Source organism: Eretmochelys imbricata, chromosome 9 (assembly GCF_965152235.1).
Source record: "Eretmochelys imbricata isolate rEreImb1 chromosome 9, rEreImb1.hap1, whole genome shotgun sequence".
Classification (NCBI taxonomy): Eukaryota; Metazoa; Chordata; order Testudines; family Cheloniidae; genus Eretmochelys; species Eretmochelys imbricata.
In genome coordinates this window covers 58,007,435-58,026,546 of record NC_135580.1, presented here as the reverse complement: position 1 = coordinate 58,026,546, position 19,112 = coordinate 58,007,435, and the positions used below count along the sequence as shown (strand labels likewise).

Genomic DNA, 19,112 nt, shown 5'->3' with positions numbered 1-19,112 from the left:
AACCTACTTACCAAGACAGATATAATAGGGCTAGGTAGCTGTATGTCCATCTGATGTAGAGGCAGGTAAACCGGAGATACTAGTGAAACAATATCCAGAGCTGTGAGTGAGTGAGACAGACAGACAGACATTGATGTTTCTGCCTGGCCCATTTGAATCCAGCTGGCATGGAAGCATACATCAGTGTGGAAGTCTGCCTGGAAGAGCCCAAGATGAAGATGAGGCTGGCCATAGATGCACCAGAGGAAGACTATTATGATGACAGCTATGATCTGGACAACACAGTGATTATGTTTGATGAGAGTGACTCTTCCCCCTCGATTGGCGCACGTGCTTTCGCCAAGCAGGAACCTGTGACCTGGATCCATTACATTGCAGCTGAGGAGGTGGATTGGGACTATGCCCCAATAATGCCCACTTATTTGGACAGGTGAGAGCATATTAGCATGGCCAGGGAATGGGGCAAGTACAGGCTTGGCCAGCTGTTCCCTTTTCCCCCCTCTGAGTTTTCTTTCTCTTTCTCAAACCACCATGAAGCCTCAGCCAGACCCTTTCCAACAGCTGCTTACTTCTTCCTCATTAGGCTCAGGACAAGAAGAGAGTGGGCTATGTTTTTCTCTTAGGTATACTCGCCCAACCTCAGGGGAATGAGAGCTGAGTTTAGCCCTTATATTTAAGCTATATTCCTTGCTGCTGGCAGATGGTAGGCTGAGCCATACAAGTCACCAAAGCCATAATGTGGTTTACTTTCTGCCCATGGAACCTGATCTAAAGGGAACTGTTGTCATTAAGAATCCTATCTGAGGGTGTATTATATTAGACAATACCATCAACATCATGGCAAAAAGGACTACCCCAGAATAAAGGCTGGGTGAGCAATCTAATATAGCCCGAGGCAGCATGCACAGTACCGGAGCATGGGGCTCCGTTTGGTCCCTTGCCAAAGGTTGGGAAGGGTGTGGAAACGACACAGTCAGCTCCTGGGAGAAAGGGAATTGTTTGATCTACTGTACCAGTAGTCACTAGCTTTCCACAAGCCACTTACCAGTAGCATAGGTAGAGTTCTAGAGGGAACTGTGAGGTGCAAGTCCTCCGAACAGAGGGTTCTGTAGTTGGTGCTGAAATACCCAGCCCACCTTGCCCTCTTAAACTGTGAGGGTGCCATGGTGAGCCATGTGTGCTCCTGTGCTACCACTCTGCTGGTTTCAGTGGAGATACACCAGGGATCCCTTTGGCCCTATATTTTTGCAGATGAGAGATGTGATTGCATTGTCCTGAGAGGATGGATCTGTACCAGATACAAGACAAGATTAGCCCCTAATGATGCTCCACTTCCTTCTGGGTAGCAGTAATCTGAGAATTCTATCATAGCAGTGTCTTACTCAGCACTGCCTGGTAGTGACAGTTGTCACCATTCATCCCACTCGCTCTACTCACGCAAGCTTGCTTGGGTATTAAGCAGGGTCACAGGGTTTTGCTTTCCCATGGAGAGTCTCAGCCCAGCCCCCAAAAGACAAGTGTCAACCTCTCAAAACTCACTTTCCCAGTTAGCACTGATTGGGCCCCTTGTCTGCAGGGAAGCCGAGGGCTGAATGGGCTTCCAGATCAGGGTCAAGGCTTGCTGTCAGGGCAGTAAGAGGATGCTGCCTTGGCCAAACAAAGTAGTTACTCGGTCATGTGATTTTGGCACATCTGGCAGTGACCCCAGCACATGTGGGCAAGTGCCACGCTCACTGCTTTGCCACAGTAACCAGTTGCTACCAGGACCGGACACGGTTAACGAACCTCTTGTTGTTAAATTGTGTAGTCAATAGTGTGCCCACACTTGGGTCTGTTATGAAATAGACTCAGGAGTCCAGTAACCATTATCAGCCAGATTTATTGCTAAAAGCCAATACCGGAAAAATGGTTCAATACGATACCAATTTCTGGGATGCCGTATTGTTGTTAAATTCACCTTACATAGAAGGTATGCTGCCAGAGCTACATGTTTCAGCTGGTAGTATTTTTGGATGATTTTAGAGGTTACAAACCCCTTCACACTTCACTAAAACCCAAACATCAGTTTGTCCCCATTCCTTAACTTGTTCTGTACCTTCTTTATTAGCACTTCAGATACTGATCCAAGAAGGTATCTGTACCAGGGCAGAACATTAATGGATTTTGCCTTTGACAAGTTTGCTGTTTTCTAACTCCAAAGCTGACTTCAGCTTTGCAAACTGTTATGGGATACTTAGCATAAGTGAACAGGATTATAGAAAGACAAAGGCCGTTTTAGGCCATATAACTGCTAGAACTATATATATACAATATAATGTTATATTGATATTGTGTGCTTAATGCATATTAATACATCTGGTGTGAATAATGCATATTGATAATGTGATATATATATATACCCCAGGGTATATATATATTAATTAGCCCCTTGTATATTGGTCAACACTGTCCTACAACTCCATCTGGTGTAGGCTTCCTCTCTTATAGAAGTGATAGCCTGCATTTGAATCCAGTCTTAGGGTTGTGGAAAAGTTGTATTTTGTTGCATTGTTTTTCAGGGCAGGGACTTCCTTTTCATCCTGTTTCTGTACAATGCCTAGCACAATGTGGCCCTGATCCATGATTGGGGCCTGTGTGCACTACCATGATAACAAATTTATTATTATACAATTATTAATAATAATAATGATGGTGATAATAGTAAAAAATCAGCTCCTGTGCCCACCCCTGGCAATTCTGCCTGGGCTTACTCAGTTCTCCTTTCCCTCTCTCCCCTGTAGAAGTTACACAAGTCAGTTTCTGGAAGCTGGTCCTCAGCGAATTGGTTCAAAGTATAAGAAGGTGATGTTTGTGGAATATGGGGATGGGACCTTTAAGAACCGCAAGATATCAGATCAACGTGACACAGGAATTCTGGGACCTGTCCTTAAAGGAGAAGTTGGGGATCAATTTATGGTAAGAAAAAAAGAGAGACGGCTTTCTGGTAAGAGGGATGGGAAGGGTAAACTCATTACTGATTCATTACTGTTCTTCTTCCTGGTTCTCTATTCATGCCTATGGTCCAACACAGATTCTGTACTGAGTCCCTTGTAGTGGCTAGAGTCCACCAGAGAAGAGGACTTTCCTTCAATTGCTACTGAAATCTAGAGGTAAAAGCCTCATTGACTTCAGTGGAAATATACATGGGATGGATTTGGCCCAACGCTCTTGACTTGTCTTTAATGCAACCAGCTGTGCTTAGTAATCGTCCTAACCCATACATGGTACATGCCTCCCAACAGTTCACTTCCTTCCTTCAGTCTTCTCCAGCTATGTGTGGATTGCACGGGTAATTTAGGATGTACAGTACCTGGGGGAGGCTGCTTTGTATGCACAGTCTATCTCATTGTACCCTTTTATTAACCAGCTGCTTGACTTGTTTATCATTAGCAAGAGGCAGCGTGGGTTTCTGGTGAGAACAGGTTATGATTCAGCGGATTCTAGTTCTAGTCTCTTTGATTTGCTGTGTAGCTGACCGCAAGGAACTGAGGCCAAAGACTTCAAACTCGGGTGGCACTTATCTCCATATTTATTTGATTGGGCAGATGTTCAGAAATGCCACACACCCATTTGAGGTGGATGGCAGTTGTGGGTGCTCAGCACCTCTGTGAATCAGGCCACTTATTCAAGTCTCTTATGAATTCAGTGTCCAATTATGGGAACCCATGTTTTAAAAAATCAATCTCAGCCACTCTGGGGCTCACTTTTCCCATCTGTAAAATGGGTCTAAATAATATTTACCTACCCTCTAACTATTCTGCCATTTCCATGCTCTTCCACGGACGGACTGAAACTGGGACCTCAAAGAAAGTCAGGATCATAGCGTTTAAGGCCAGAAGAGACCCACTGGATCATCTAGTCTGACCTTCAGCCATCAGAGGCCACCAGCACCACCCAGCGCTCCCACACTAAACCTGACAACTGAAATGAGACCAAAGTATCACAGCCCACAGAAGACTAGACTGTTATGTGCCACAGACAGAGAACAGGAGGGACTGAGGTGCACCAGTGCCCGAGGCCCCCTGCAATAGCAAGGCAAAGTGTGCCTAAGACCAATCCAGAAAAGATGGAGACAATGCTGAAGATCATAGAATCATAGAGTATTAGGGTTGGAAGAGACCTCAGGAGGTCATCTAGTCCAATCCCCTGCTCAAAGCAGGACCGACACGAAGTAAATCATTCCAGCCAAGGCTTTGTCAAGCCGGGCCTTAAAAACCTCTAAGGATGGAGATTCCACCTCCTCCCTAGGTAACCCATTCCAGTGCTTCACCACCCTCCTAGTGAAATAGTGTTTCCTAATAGCCAACCTAGACCTCCCCCACTGCAACTTGAGACCATTGCTTCTTGTTCTGTCACCTGCCACCACTGAGAACAGCCTAGCTCCATCCTCTTTGGAACCCCCCTTCAGGTAATTGAAGGCTGCTATGAAATTCCCCCTCACTCTTCTCTTCTGCAGACTAAACAAGCCCAGTTCATAGAATCGTAGAATATCAGGGTTGAAAGGGACCTCAGGAGGTCATCTAGTCCAACCCCCTTCTCAAAGCAGGACCGATCCCCGACTAAATCATCCCAGCCAGGGCTTTGTCAAGCCTGACCTTAAAAACTTCTAGGGAAGGAGATTCCACCACCTCCCTAGGTAACGCATTCCAGTGTTTCACCATCCTCGTAGTGAAAAAGTTTTTCCTAATATCCAACCTAAATCTCCCCCACTGCAACTTGAGACCATTACTCTTTGTTCTGTCATCTGCTACCACTGAGAACAGTCTAGAGCCATCCTCTTTGGAACCCCCTTTCAGGCAGTTAAAAGCAGCTATCAAATCCCCCCTCATTCTTCTCTTCTGAAGACTAAACATCCCCAGTTCCCTCAGCCTCTCCTCATAAGTCATGTGTTCCAGTCCCCTAATCATTTTTGTTGCCCTCCGCTGGACTCTTTCCAATTTTTCCACATCCTTCTTGTAGTGTGGGGCCCAAAACTGGACATAGTACTCCAGATGAGGCCTCACCAATGTCGAATAGAGGGGAACGATCATGTCCCTCGATCTGCTGGCAATGCCCCTACTTATACATCCCAAAATGCCATTGGCCTTCTTGGCAACAAGGGCACACTGTTGACTCATATCCAACTTCTCGTCCACTGTAACCCCTAGGTCCTTTTCTGCAGAACTGCTGCCGAGCCATTCGGTCCGTAGTCTGTAGCGGTGCATTGGATTCTTCCATCCTAAGTGCAGGACTCTGCACTTGTCCTTGTTGAACCTCATCAGATTTCTTTTGGCCCAATCCTCTCATTTGTCTAGGTCCCTCTGTATCCTATCCCTACCCTCCAGCGTATCTACCACTCCTCCCAGTTTAGTGTCATCTGCAGACTTGCTGAGGGTGCAATCCACACCATCCTCCAGATCATTTATGAAGATATTGAACTAAACTGGCCCCAGGACCTACCCCTGGGGTACTCCACTTGATACCGGCTGCCAACTAGACATGGAGCCATTGATCACTACCCATTGAGCCCGACAATCTAGCCAGCTTTCTATCCACCTTATAGTCCATTCATCCAGCCCATACTTCTTTAACTTGCTGGCAAGAATACTGTGGGAGACCGTGTCAAAAGCTTTGCTAAAGTCAAGGAACAACACGTCCACTGCTTTCCCTTCATCCACAGAGCCAGTTATCTTGTCATAGAAGGCAATTAGATTAGTCAGGCATGACTTGCCCTTGGTGAATCCATGCTGACTGTTCCTGATCACTTTCCTCTCCTCTAAGTGCTTCATAATTGATTCCTTGAGGACCTGCTCCATGATTTTTCCAGGAACTGAGGTGAGGCTGACTGGCCTGTAGTTCCCAGGATCCTCCTTCTTCCCTTTTTTAAAGATGGGCACTACATTAGCCTTTTTCCAGACATCTGGGACCTCCCCCGATCGCCATGAGTTTTCAAAGATAATGGCCAGTGGCTCTGCAATCACATCCGCCAACTCCTTTAGCACTCTCGGATGCAGCGCATCCGGCCCCATGGACTTGTGCTCGTCCAGCTTTTCTAAATAGTCCCGAACCACTTCTTTCTCCACAGAGGGCTGGTCACCTCCTCCCCATGCTGTGCTGCCCAGCTGGTCACCTCCTCCCCATGCTGTGCTGCCCAGTCACCTCCTCCCCATGCTGTGCTGCCCAGTCCAGGCTCACCTGGAACAAAGCACACCCAGTTCCCACCCTTTTCAAACAACCAATCAAGCACACAGCACACAATCACACTGTCCTCACAACAAACACTCAGATACTCACCAACACAGCCTCCTTAATGCAGCCCTTAGCGTACCTCCTCTCAGGCAGATCCCAGGCAAACTCCTTTTCTTAGCTGTTAGTTCCCTCAGCCTCTCCTCGTAAGTCATGTGCCCCAGCCCCCTGATCATTTTCATTGCCCTTCACTGGACTCTCTCCAATTTGTCCACATCCCTTCTGTAGTGGGGGGACCAAAACTGGACACAATACTTGAGGTGTGGCCTCACCAGTGCCGAATAGAGGGGAATAATCACTTCCCTCAATCTGCTGGCAATGCTCCTACTAATACAGCCCAGTATGCCATTGGCCTTCTTGGCAACAAGGGCACACTGTTGACTCATATCCAGCTTCTCGTCCACTGTCACCCCAGGTCCTTTTCTGCAGAACTGCTGCTTAGCCAGTAGCCTGTAGCAGTGAATGGGATTATTTCCTAAGTGCAGAACTCTGCACTTGTCCTTGTTGAACCTCATCAGATTTCTTTTGGCGCAATCCTCCAATTTGTCTAGGTCACTCTGGACCCTATCCCAACCCTCCAGCATATCTACCTCTGCCTCCAGCTTAGTGTCATTTGCAAACCTGCTGACGGTGCAATTAATCCCATCATCCAGATCATTAATAAAGATGTTGAACAAAACCGGCCCCAGGACCAACCCCTGGGGCACTCCACTTGATACCGGCTGCCAGCTAGACATTGAGCCGTTGATCACTACCCACTGAGCCTGACAATCTAGCCAGCTTTCTATCCACATTATAGTCCATTCATCCAATCCATACTTTTTTAACTTGCTGGCAAGAATACTGTGGGAGACCATATCAAAAGCTTGGCTAAAGTCAAGCTATATCACATCCACTGCTTTTCTCATATCCACAGAGCCAGTTATCTCATCGTAGAAGACAATCAGGTTGGTCAGGCATGACTTTCCCTTGGTTAATCCATGTTGATTGTTCCTGATCACCTTCCTGTCCTCCAAGTGCTTCAAAATGGATTCCTTGAGGACCTACTCCATGATTTTGCCGGGGACTGAAGTGAGGCTGACTGGTCTGTAGTTCCCCGGGTTCTCTTTTTTCTCTTTTTAAAATATGGGCACTATATTTGCCTTTTTCCAATCGTCCGGCACCTCCCCTGATCGCCACGAAGTTTCAGAGATAGTGGCCAATGGCTCTGCAATCACATCAGCCAACTCCCTCTGCACCCTTGGATGCATTAGATCTGGACCCATGGACTTGTGCAAGTCCAGCTTTTCTAAATAGTCCTTAACCTGTTCTTTCACCACTGAGGGCTGCTCACCTACTCCACATGCTGTGTTGCCCAGTGCAGCAGTCTGGGAACTGCTTTGTCTGTGAAGACGGAGGCAAAAAAATCATTAAGTACTTCAGCTTTTTCCATATCATCTGTCACTATGTTGCCTCCCCCACTCAGTAAGGGTCTCACACTTTCCCTGACCTTCTTCTTGTTGCTAACATACCTGTAGAAACCCTTCTTGTTACCCTTCACATCCCTTGCTAGCTGCAACTCCAGTTGTGCCTTGGCCTTCCTGAGTACACCCCTGCATGCTCGAGCAATATTTTTATACTCTTCCCTAGTCATCTGTCCAAATTTCCACTTCTTGTAAGCTTCCTTTTTGAGTTTAAGCTCACCGAAGATTTCACTGTTAAGCCAATCTGGTCGCCTGCCATATTTCCTATTCTTTCTGCACATCAGGATGGTTTGTTCCTGCATCCTCAATAAGGCTTCTTTAAAATACAGTGAGCTCTCCTGGGCTTCTTGCCCCCTCATATTAGCCTCGCAGGGATCCTGCCCATCAGCTCCCTAAGGGAGTCATAGTCTGCTTTTCTGAAGTCCAGAGTCCGTATTTTGCTACTCTCCTTTCTTCCATTTTTCAGGATCCTGAACTCAACCATCTCATGGTCACTGCTGCCTAGGTTGCCACCCACTTCTACTTCCCCTACCAATTCTTCCCTGTTTGTAAGCAGCAGGTCAAGAGGAGCACAGTGTGACGTTGCACCCCATAATGCTTTGTAGAAATATGCTTATGAATGTAAATATAACATAACTGGAATATGTTTTACGCTACGTATGCCATGTAACATATCTCTGCAAAGGTTATGATCTACTGAATATATTCATCCTATTTGAATGTATGTATCATTTTTGTATTCATAGTTATGAATATCAGCTGTGTACTGTGTACTTGTTTGTTTGTTTTAAGTAGCCTCAGTGAAGCATTTGCTCAGCTTCTTGAGTAAGTGCCCAATCAAGAAACACTTAAGCTGACAATAGACTTTGATAGATGCCAATCCACATCTGAGCTTTCCTGGGAACATTCCTATAGAGAACTAAGTCATGCATGGACATGTGACTTGCCCAGGTGACTCCAAAATTCCATCTTGTAGAGGGGATTCTACACAGGGGGAAGGAGGGGGTTCCACCCACAAGAGAGAAACTATATAAAGCCCTGGGAGACCCCTCATTTTGTCTTCACCTGTCTCAAGAGATAGCCTCTCCATCCCCAAAGGATACCTGAAAGAAACTGGAACAAAGGACAGTAACCACAGGGGTGTGAGTGATTGCTGGACCCAGAGTAGAAGCAGACTAGTCTGTAAATGAAGCTTATTGGAACATCTCTGAGGGTGAGATTTCATCTGTAATCACTTTCTTACTGTATTAGGCTTAGACTTGTGTGTTTTATTTTATTTTGTTTGGTAATTCACTTTGTTCTGTCTGTTATTACTTGGAACCACTTAAATCCTGCTTTTTGTATTTAATAAAATCATATTAACTTATTAATTAACCCACAGTATGTATTAATAGCTGGGGAGGGCAAACAGCTGTGCATATCTCTCTATCAGTGTTACAGAGGGCAAACAATTTATGAGTTTACCCTGTGTAAGCTTTATACAGGATAAAACGGATTTATTTGGAGTTTGGACCCCATTGGGAGTTGGGTATCTGAGTGCTGGAGACAGGAGCACTTCTTAAGCTATTTTCAGTTAAACCTGCAGCTTTTGGGGAACGTAGTTCAGGCCTGGGTCTGTGTTTGTAGCAGGCTAGCATGTCTAGCTCAAGCCAGGCAGGGCACTGAAGTCCCAAGCTGGCAGGGAAAACAGGCTCAGAAGTAGGCTAAGCACATCAGGTGGCAGTCCCAAAGGGATTTCTGTGATACAACCCGTTACACATGGCCCCTAGTCAGTTCCTCCAGCACTTGTACCAGGAAGTTGTCCCCAGCACTCTCCAAAAACTTCCTGGATTGTCTGTGCACTGCTGTATTGTTCTCCCAGCAGATGTCAGCGTGATTGAAGTCCCCCATTAGAACCAGAGCCTGTGAATGACCACAAGGAAAGCTTTGAAGACACAGGGCTATAGACGCTAAGTGTTATTGTTGTGTGTTGTCATTTCAGATTGTGTTCAAGAATCTAGCAAGTCGGCCTTACAACATCTACCCTCATGGGCTCACCAGCATAAGTTCCTATCACCCAGTGAAGTCTTCTGAAGGTGAGATTGGCTGAGGAAGGACACTGGAATTTAGCAGAGCTGTTGGCAAAGATCACATACCTCAGAACAGGAGAGTTTTGTGAAGCCCTCAGTAAATGGGTTGTTTTACCTATTCGAAGTACTTGGGTACTTATGTCCTCTCAGACTGCATTAACTCTTGGGGAGAGACCCCTCTGCACTGTGGAACCCTCTCTTTCAGGGAGGTTTTGAGGACAGGGGCTGACAGGAGAGGTCCTGTTGATCAGGGAACTGAGGGTCAGCCAAAGGGGTCCAGGAGGCAGTGTGGAGTCCTCCCTCATGCAGATAGCTCTGGCCTCTCTAGGGCCCCCAAGATCTGAGAAGATCTGCATGTTCTGGAGTCCAGATCTCCTGCTGCTTCCAGTGAGAGGCCAACCCTGCCCCACAAATGCAGAATTCAGAGGAGGCTGTACAAAGGGAACCTCATGGGGTTTCCTTGCCTCTGCAGAAGTTCTGCAATGTACGATCACTCTCTGGTCTCATGTTCCCTCATGATGCTTCCAGACAACAGAACCGATCCCTCTGCTGCTGTTCTTCATCAGTAGCAGAGGAATCACCGAGCCTCAGACATCCTTGTCTTTACACAGGATTTCTTTAGCATATCAGATCATCCAAGTCAGTATCCCCCTCTGGCTGTGGCCAGCAATGCTTCGTAGGAAGGAAATACCCACTGCTATAATGCACCTTCTAGTGAGCGATGCCGTATACGTGCACTGGGGGAATTCGTTCCCATCCCATGCACAGTGATCAGCATATGCCTTGTATATTTCACTTTCTCCTCATTCCCTGGGCATTTCATACTGACCAGCCCTTCCAAAAACCTTCCTGGAACCACACAGCTATAAAATGGGGTTTAAATGGTAGCTTAAAGCAAAGTCAACTAAATAAACTTGTGTAGTTCTAAAAGTGTTTTGAATGATCAATTGGCATTTATTACAACATTCCTTAACATAAAACACTGCTCTATTAGCAGTGGTGTAGTAAGGTAGTGACATGGCTGTCAGCTGCAGTGTTTTGAGCCATAGCTGTAGGATAATGCAATATTTTTATTATATAATCAATGCCTAGCTCTTTTCAGCAGTAGATCTCAAAGCATTTCACAGTTTTTAATGTATTTAGCCTCACACAGCTGTGTGAGGCAGGGCCATGCTATTATTCCCATTGTACTCATGGGAAACTGAGGCACTGAGCAACTTGCCCCAGGTCACACAGGAAATGTGGCAAAATTGAACCAAGGTCTCCCAAGCCCTTGGCTAGTGCCCTAGCTGCTGGACCATCTGACTGGGGACAATGATAATCACTAATCCTCCTCCTCCTCCTGCCATTTTACTTAGTACAACCACCCAGTTATGCCACCTTCCCAGTGACCAGTACTGAAATCAACAGGACTGCTTCGCAGTCAGATGCTGCTCAGTGGATTGGAATCTTATCTCATTTATACCAGTGTAAATCAGGAGTAATTGCATTGAAGTCAGCAGAGTAACACTGTTGTAAAATTAGTGTGAGGGTGGCAGAATCAGGCCCTTTGTGGCATCAGTGAAATTCTCCCTGGGCAGGAATCCTCCGTTCTGATGCTGCCAGGATGGGTGAGCTGGGCACACAAGCGCTCTCCTGCTCTGCTTTAATTTGGGGTTTCCCTCTGGTTCAACTTACCCTCCTGGTACTGCTTCTTGTTTTCCTCTGTGCAGTTGCTAGGTTACCACCTGGCCTTCCAAACACTGCTGGACTGCTGCCTGGTGGGAATCTTTGGGAGACACTGTTACTTAGGAACCATCGTGATTCTTGGGTGGGCATCATGCACTTCTGTCTCCCTCCTCTTTCTTCCTTAAGGATTAAAACTATCTAGGGCAACAATCGCAGTGCATGAACAAGATCCTCTGCTGCTGCTTCTAGCTGGGATGGGAACCTCCAAGAAAAGGAGAGGAACCAGTGGCTTCAGGTTTCATAAAACTAGATCAGATTTGCAAGCTCCCCCTTTTTTTCCCCCCTATGATTTAATTTAAGCTAGTGCCTTCCTCCAGGACAGCTAGGTTCTGTTCCCGGCTCAGCCACTGACTCACTGCGTGACTGTTGGCAAGTCACGTCCATGCTTGGTGGCTCCGTTTCCCCAGCTATAAATTTGGCAGAACACTCACCTATCTTTGTGGGATCTCTGCCTAATGATTGTTGTGCCATAATTTAAGGGTGATCAATTAAATCCAAGTTTTTCTAGCAAGTTGGGCTCTTAATTAGGAGTGGATGAGCCCCCTTCAGAAGCATATTGGGCATAAGCAATTGCCCTGAGGAGGTATCATCACGGTATTTATTTGATGTTAGCGTTTTCTGTCTTCTAGCCAAACTTCTTTTCTCACAGTTATTCTGTATTTGTTTGTCATTCTGCCCTTCTCTGCATCACTCTTCACCCTATCTATTCCCTTGCCATTTCACCTATAATCCCCACTCAGCAAGACACAACCCAGATAAATTTGAGTTCAGATCAGACTCAGCCCATGACACTCATAAGTGGTTTCAAAATTAGGCACAAACCTTCCCTTTCATCCCTGACTCTGTTTGGCTCAGGCAAGTACTAGCACCTCCAGAGAAGTCTCCATACCTTCCCGCCATACTGTACAGGCCTTTTGGGTTTGCAAATGTGGTCCTGATTCAGGAAAGCACCTAAGTGTGTGCTGAACTTTAAGTGCCCTTCCTGAAGGGGAATGCTTTGTTGGCTCATGGTCTTGGGCTGAAAGTGTTGTGGGATCAGGCTTTCTCATGAGATTTCAGGAGCTCTGATTGGGGTTGGGCCAGCAGTCCCCACAAAAGAAGCCCCAATCATGGAATCTAAGTACTGTTGCTTCTGGACCTAGATGCTTGTCCTTGACCTTCTGTTGCTTCTACAGGATGCTTGTATGATCTTGATTCCTACTTGACCCATTCAATCCCTTCCTTCCTGCAGCCCATTTTATAAGTAGGATTACCCCCTCCTCTGAATGAATGCTAATGAATTGCTTTTGGGGGTTGTCTGTTACTAGATAAAGATGTGAAGGATATACCTATTGAGCCTGGCCAGTCATTCAAGTACAGCTGGAAAGTGACGACTGAGGATGGGCCAGCTGGCTCAGATCCTCGTTGCCTGACCCATTTCTACTACAGCTCCATCAACCCAGTCCGAGACACGGCCTCGGGGCTCATCGGCCCCCTCTTGATCTGCTCTAAAGAATCGATGGATCAGAGAGGGAATCAGGTGAGCTCTTCCCTTTCTGCGTAACCACCTGCCATTGCGGAGGTGGAGGTGTGGCCAAAGTGTGCTGGAGTCCCATTCCTTGTCTGTCTGAGCTGCAGGACAGAGCCATTGCAGTGCGACATAGTGACACTGCACCACAGCTTCCCAACATTTGAATTTTCCCATGGTGATAATGCATCATTGCTTGCTAATTTTTCATCCTTAGGGACAGATCCCAAAGCCCTTATGTAGGCAAATCTCCCATTGGCTCACGTGGGAGATTTGCTTGGTTAAAGGGCTGCAGAATTTAGTCTTTACTTTCCATGACACCAATATTAATCAGAACTGACAAAACACGTGTCTGTCCCCTGGATTTCAGTGTAGACATATGGTTACCTGCTCTGAACAGCTGGTTCTGCTGTCAGGTGCCTGGTCATATATCCATATGATGGGTAACTTACATTACTAAGGGATGCCCTTATATTTGAGATCAGAGCTGAGGTTACAGAAACGCAGCAGCTGAGTTATATGAAATTATTCATATTGTAACTCACACCTATGCTCTCCTGCCACTGAAGGATCTCAATGATTCTGGAATAATAATCATAATAATCCCTAGCTCTTTTCATCCATAGATCTCAAAGCACTTTACAAAGGAGTCATGATCATTATCCCCGTTGCACAGATGGGGAAACTGAGACACAGGGAGGGGAAGTGACTTGCCCAAGGTCACCCAGCAGGCCAGTGGCAGAACTGGGAAAAGAACCCAGATCTCCTAAATTGCAGTCTAGTGCTCAGTCCACTAGACTGCACTGCCTGAGAGGAAACAGCCTCATAAGTGCATAGGTCACTAACATATCCATGGCACCAGGTGCATAGTAGTGTAACAGCAACATTAAGAGTGAGGGAGTGTATTATAAGGCATGACCACCCCATAGCACTTCCTTTTGCCCAAGCATGGCACTGCCAGCACTCCCTGCCTCAGTTTCCTTCCCTGAGGTGGATCTCCTCAGCTCTCCAACATAGGTCTATGTTGGAGATGTGGCTTGGCCCTCCAGCCGTGTCACAATGAACATGACCCCTTCCAGGGTAACAACAATCCAGCTAAAAGTCCCAACAAACAAAAAGGTTCTTCTGCCCTCCATGGGAGTCTTTTTAGCCTACCCTTTGCATCCTGGTCCCAGCCCCTTTCTGGGTTATTTTGGTGTCTTCCCTGCTCCAACAGAGGGCACTCGGTCCCAGGCTGGTGCCCCTGGAGAACCCGGCCTTCTGCAAACCCTGGCTCATGGCCATACCACTCCCTGGGATTGCACATCCCAGACTGAGCTCTGTCAACCCTTTGATGAGGCCCACTGTCACCTGGCCCCCTGCCCCCTCAGGCTGGGAAGCAGCAAATCCTTATCGCACAGGTGGGGCTGGCCCCGTCTCCCCAGAGTATCACACACCCTGTTCATGAGACAGAGGATTTGTTTTTGTTCTGGTCCTGTCTCTGTGGCCCTGAGCAAAGGCCCAGTCCTACAGAGAGCTGACCCCTTCAATGTGCTTTTAAGACACTGGGAGTTAAAATTAATGAGCTCTGACAACAAAATTTATTGACGTTTTCTTAAATCCCCAATACATATGGTCAGTGACAGGGCTTTTGGCTACTGCCAGGGTTTCATTGGTGTCAGTGAAGGTAGAATTTGGCCCCAAAGGTTCAGATGTTTGCTTTGGATGAGCATCTAGCACATGTCTGCTCCTCCAGAGCCCACTCCTGGGCAAGGAGACTTGCAAGAACAAGCTTTCACGGTGCATTTCCAGTGCTTCTCTTTGGGTTGAGGCATGAGTTGTCCTTTCTGCAAAGAGCTTCTCCCAACCCTGATTGTAACATGAACACAAAGCAGCATCATGCTCAGCCTGGCTACTGTGGCTCACTCTGGAATCTACCATCTCTGAACTCACCTAATATAGCTGCTGCCTACATACTGTGAGGCTCTAGGTTGGAGTTTGGCAGCAGCCATATCCCGGCTACGTGCACGCACAGGACATGCAGCCACAGGACTCCACTAGCTGGCTGAGCGCGCTGTCATGCCCACCGGCTGAGGCAGCGAGGGGGCAGGCCAGAGCTGGAGTCAAATGTGTGCATGGTGATGGGGTAGCGGCAGGTCAGACTGCATCAGAGGTGGCCAGGACAATGGTCAGAGCTTTCTGGGGGTCAGTAGGCGAAAAAGCCAAGCCCCGTCACTGGGTCAGTGGGTTGGGGAGGTGAGGTCAGGCAAGGTAACAAGGCAGGGCTGGGAGAGGCAGCAAACAGCAGACAATGATATGTTGCTCAGACAGCTTCCTCTTCCTGTTGGGGCCTTTCTATAATCCAGGTACCCAGTGAGAGTGCTCCTGTCCCTCCAATCAGGGGCCCGTAGGCCTTTAGCAATCAGGCTGTTGGTCAGGGAAGGGATTAAATGCATTGCTGGGCACAACAGCTAAGGCTGCCACCTGGTGGGCCTGGGTGCAGTACCAACATCCTGCCCAGTCTTGGGTGGTAGTTGGCAGGCACACTGTGACCTCTGAGTATAAGTTTACATTCTGGCCAGAGCCATCCCAGATTATGAATAACCCCCTTCCTCTGTGATTCCCAGATGATGTCAGATGAGACGAGGTTTGTGCTGTTTTCGGTCTTTGATGAAAACCACAGCTGGTACCTGGCAGAAAATATACAGCGGTTCTGCACAGATGCAGCTATGGTGAACCCACAGGATCCTGAATTCTATGCTTCAAATGTTATGCACAGTGAGTATCCCAGGGTGGGAGCTGTAAGTGAAGGACTGAAGGAAAAAACAGGATTATCCATACATAAGGATCTATCTTATTTATTGGCTCAGCACAGTTATGTTAGATCAGTGTTAGCTGATACTAGCTAGCAATAGATGACCTGATCTTGGGTTCTTTCTTGGTTGTAAGCTGGTCATGACTGTCCTGATCTGGGCTCCTTCTGGAGCGGGAATGTGATCAACACCTGGTTGTTGACAGGGAGTGAACTGAAGTCTTAACTGTATTGTCACACCCAACTAAAATATAAAAGGTTAGCCGTCATGTGAGACCAAAGCACTGATAAAACTTCTCACACCCCATGTCTCTTCCAGGTATTAATGGGTACGTCTTTGACAACCTGCACCTGAAACTTTGCCTGCATCAAGTGGTGTACTGGTATGTCTTAAGTGTCGGTGCCCAGACAGACTTCCTGTCTGTTTTCTTCTCTGGAAACACCTTCAGACACAACATGGTCTTTAAGGACACGCTCACCCTCTTTCCACTTTCTGGAGAAACTGTCTTCATGAGCATGGAAAAGCCAGGTTAGTAACTTTAGTTGTTTTATAAATTACTTTGCCCAGCTGCTGTTTAGTATATGTTGACAAAGACAGGTCAGCATGTTACATTAGGAGCATTTTACGTGTATGACTGTAGGGATCAGCTAGAAAAATAACCAGCTTTATTAAGAGAAAAAGAGATAAATGAATCAAAACTCAACTGAAACTGCATGAGCAAGTAAATGGCAATTCCAGGTGCATCTGGTTCCTCACCCCCACTCACACTCCCCCTGCAACAGAGCTCTCCAGCTAGTGTCAAGTTACATCATCAGAACAAACTCTTACGGTGTGGCTATCTTACAGAAGTTTGCCACGTTTGAACATGGTTGTGAAGAATCAGCCTTGCTGGCCTGATGCTGACCATGACCTGGTGCCCAGTGTATAGATGAAGAAAAATCATATTCAGTATTGTGTGCTACCCACAGTCAAATCCTACACATTATAGATTCAGAGAAGGACCTCATCTCCAGTCTGTGAAACCTTTCTTAGGTGTGACCTGTTCCAGAGAAATAAGAGAGCAGAGCTGAGAAATACAAGACACGTTCACATTTTGTGCCTATTTTGGAAACTAACGAATGATGTGAAGAATGCTGAGATATGTAATGTTATTGTGAAGTTACCCCTATAAAAACTCTAAATTTAAAAAATAGTTAAACTTTTAAACTTTTTTTTTGTTTTGAACAAGGAACTCAGAGTAATTCCCACAGTATTTTATTCAGGTGCCAGAGGCAGAAGCTGATTGGTCATTCCCAAAAGACTTTAAAAAAGCCACAATCTCTCTTTTGGCCACTCTGATTCCACCCTTATGGAATGCAACAAGCACCCTTGTCAAGTTATTGACTTGAACTGGGACCATATAGAACATGGTTGCAACCCAGCTCCTGTAGTGGCACCAAATCTTATATAAAGGGGGTCAAATGAGGTGTCTAAGACAAGGTTATGGTTTGCTGGTTATGATTATGCTGTCTATGTGTGTATCATTTTTGTAGTTAAAGTTATGAATATTGGCGCTATACTGTCTGTATTTCAAACTTGTGCTATGCTCCTGGGTGACACCCCAGATAAGTTGGTGTCAGTTCTGCCTAGCCTGCTTGATGTCCCATTAAGGACTATCAGCTATACAAGTGACCTATTGAGAGAAGGCAGATACGCCTTGCGACTCAGCAAGGTATGCAGGGACATGCCTATGGAGAGAACGCTGAGGTTTTTCCAGGCCATGTCATGGACAGCTTGTCTTTGGAACAAAGAAAGAAAGACTACATGGCAGCTGGCTCATATCCAGAAGGAGATGCTCTCTTCTTTGGAAAGCTGCTGCAGCTCCTCCATCTTGTCTTCAGTCCTGCTTCATACCTCTGGAGGAACTTTGCTACACTGAAGCTTTGAACCAAAGACTGAAAGACCCATCCAAGCTGTGGATGTTTTCCAGAGACTTGATTTGAGCCTGCAGGTTATTCCATCACTGCTGCAAGCCTGAACCAAAAACTTTGCCATTACCCTATGTAGTTGATTCCATTTAACCAATTCTTGCTCTCATCTATATCTTTTTCCTTTTATAAATAAACCTTTAGATTTTAGATTCTAAAGGATTGGCAACAGCGTGATTTGTGAGTAAGATCTGATTTGCATATTGATCTGGGTCAGGGGCTTGATCCTTTGGGATCAAGAGAACCTTTTTTCTTTTACTGGGGTATTGGTTTTCATAACCATTTGTCCCCATAACAAGTGGTACTGGTGGTGATACTGGGAAACTGGAGTGTCTAAGGGAATTGCTTGTGACACTTGTGGTTTGCCAGTGGGGTAAAACCAAAGTCTTCTCTGTTTGGCTGGTTTGGTTTTCCTTGGCTTGCATAGAAACCCCAGCCTTGGGCTGTAACTGCCCTGCTTTAAGCAATTTGTTCTGAATTGGCACTCTCAGTTGGGTCCCACCAGAACCAGCATCATTACAACCCTTAACTTGCCATCACTACTCCCTGAGCTGCAAAACTAGACTGTTCCACTCCTACAGAATCCCATGTGGGATGGGTGATGGGACGCAGAGCCTTCTGCCTCAATGGGACTGGTTTGACAAGGTAAATACTGTTACTATCTGTCAGGGTTCCCTCCCCATTCTGAACTCTAGGGTACAGATGTGGGGACCTGCATGAAAGACCCCCTAAGCTTATTTCTACCAGCTTAGGTTAAAAACTTCCCCAAGGCACAATTTGTTCCCTGTCCTTAGACGGTATTGCTGCTACCACCAAGTGAGTTAGACAAAGATTCAGGAAAAGGACCACTTGGAGTTCCTGCTTCCCCAAAATATCCCCCCCCAAGCCCCTTCACCCCCTTTTCTGGGGAGGCTTGAGAATAATATACCAACCAAATAGGTAAACAAGGTGAGCACAGAGCAGACTCTTGGGTTTTTAGGACACTAAAAACCAATCAGGTTCTTTAAAAAAGAGAACTTTTTTCTTTATAATAAAGTAAAAGAAGCACCTCTGTAAAATCAGGATGGAAGGTAATTTTACAGGGTAATTAGATTTAAAACACAGGGGATTCCCCTCTAGGCAAAACTTTAAAGTTAGAAAAAACAGGAATAAACCTCCCTGTTAGCATGGGGAAAATTCACAAGCTAAACCAAAAGATAATCTAATGCATTTCCTCGCTATTATGTACAATTTTGTAATCTTAGATGCTTATTTCAGGTAGGGTTTTAGGAGATGTTTTTTTCATGCCCTGGTTCCTCTCTGTCCTGGAGAGAGCAACAAAG

The 19,112-nt window shown here is 46.3% G+C and overlaps 1 protein-coding gene across 1 annotated transcript in view; it reads left to right on the top strand.

Moving 5' to 3' along the window:
* F8 (coagulation factor VIII) overlaps positions 1-19,112 on the top strand; it is a 69,223-nt gene that overhangs the window by 19,597 nt on the left and 30,514 nt on the right. Inside the window, exons 8-14 of the mRNA XM_077825545.1 lie at positions 163-430; positions 2,781-2,955; positions 9,709-9,802; positions 10,227-10,229; positions 12,832-13,043; positions 15,638-15,788; positions 16,142-16,351. Coding sequence (XP_077681671.1) covers positions 163-430; positions 2,781-2,955; positions 9,709-9,802; positions 10,227-10,229; positions 12,832-13,043; positions 15,638-15,788; positions 16,142-16,351 — 1,113 coding nt within the window. The remainder of the gene's footprint in view (positions 1-162; positions 431-2,780; positions 2,956-9,708; positions 9,803-10,226; positions 10,230-12,831; positions 13,044-15,637; positions 15,789-16,141; positions 16,352-19,112) is intronic.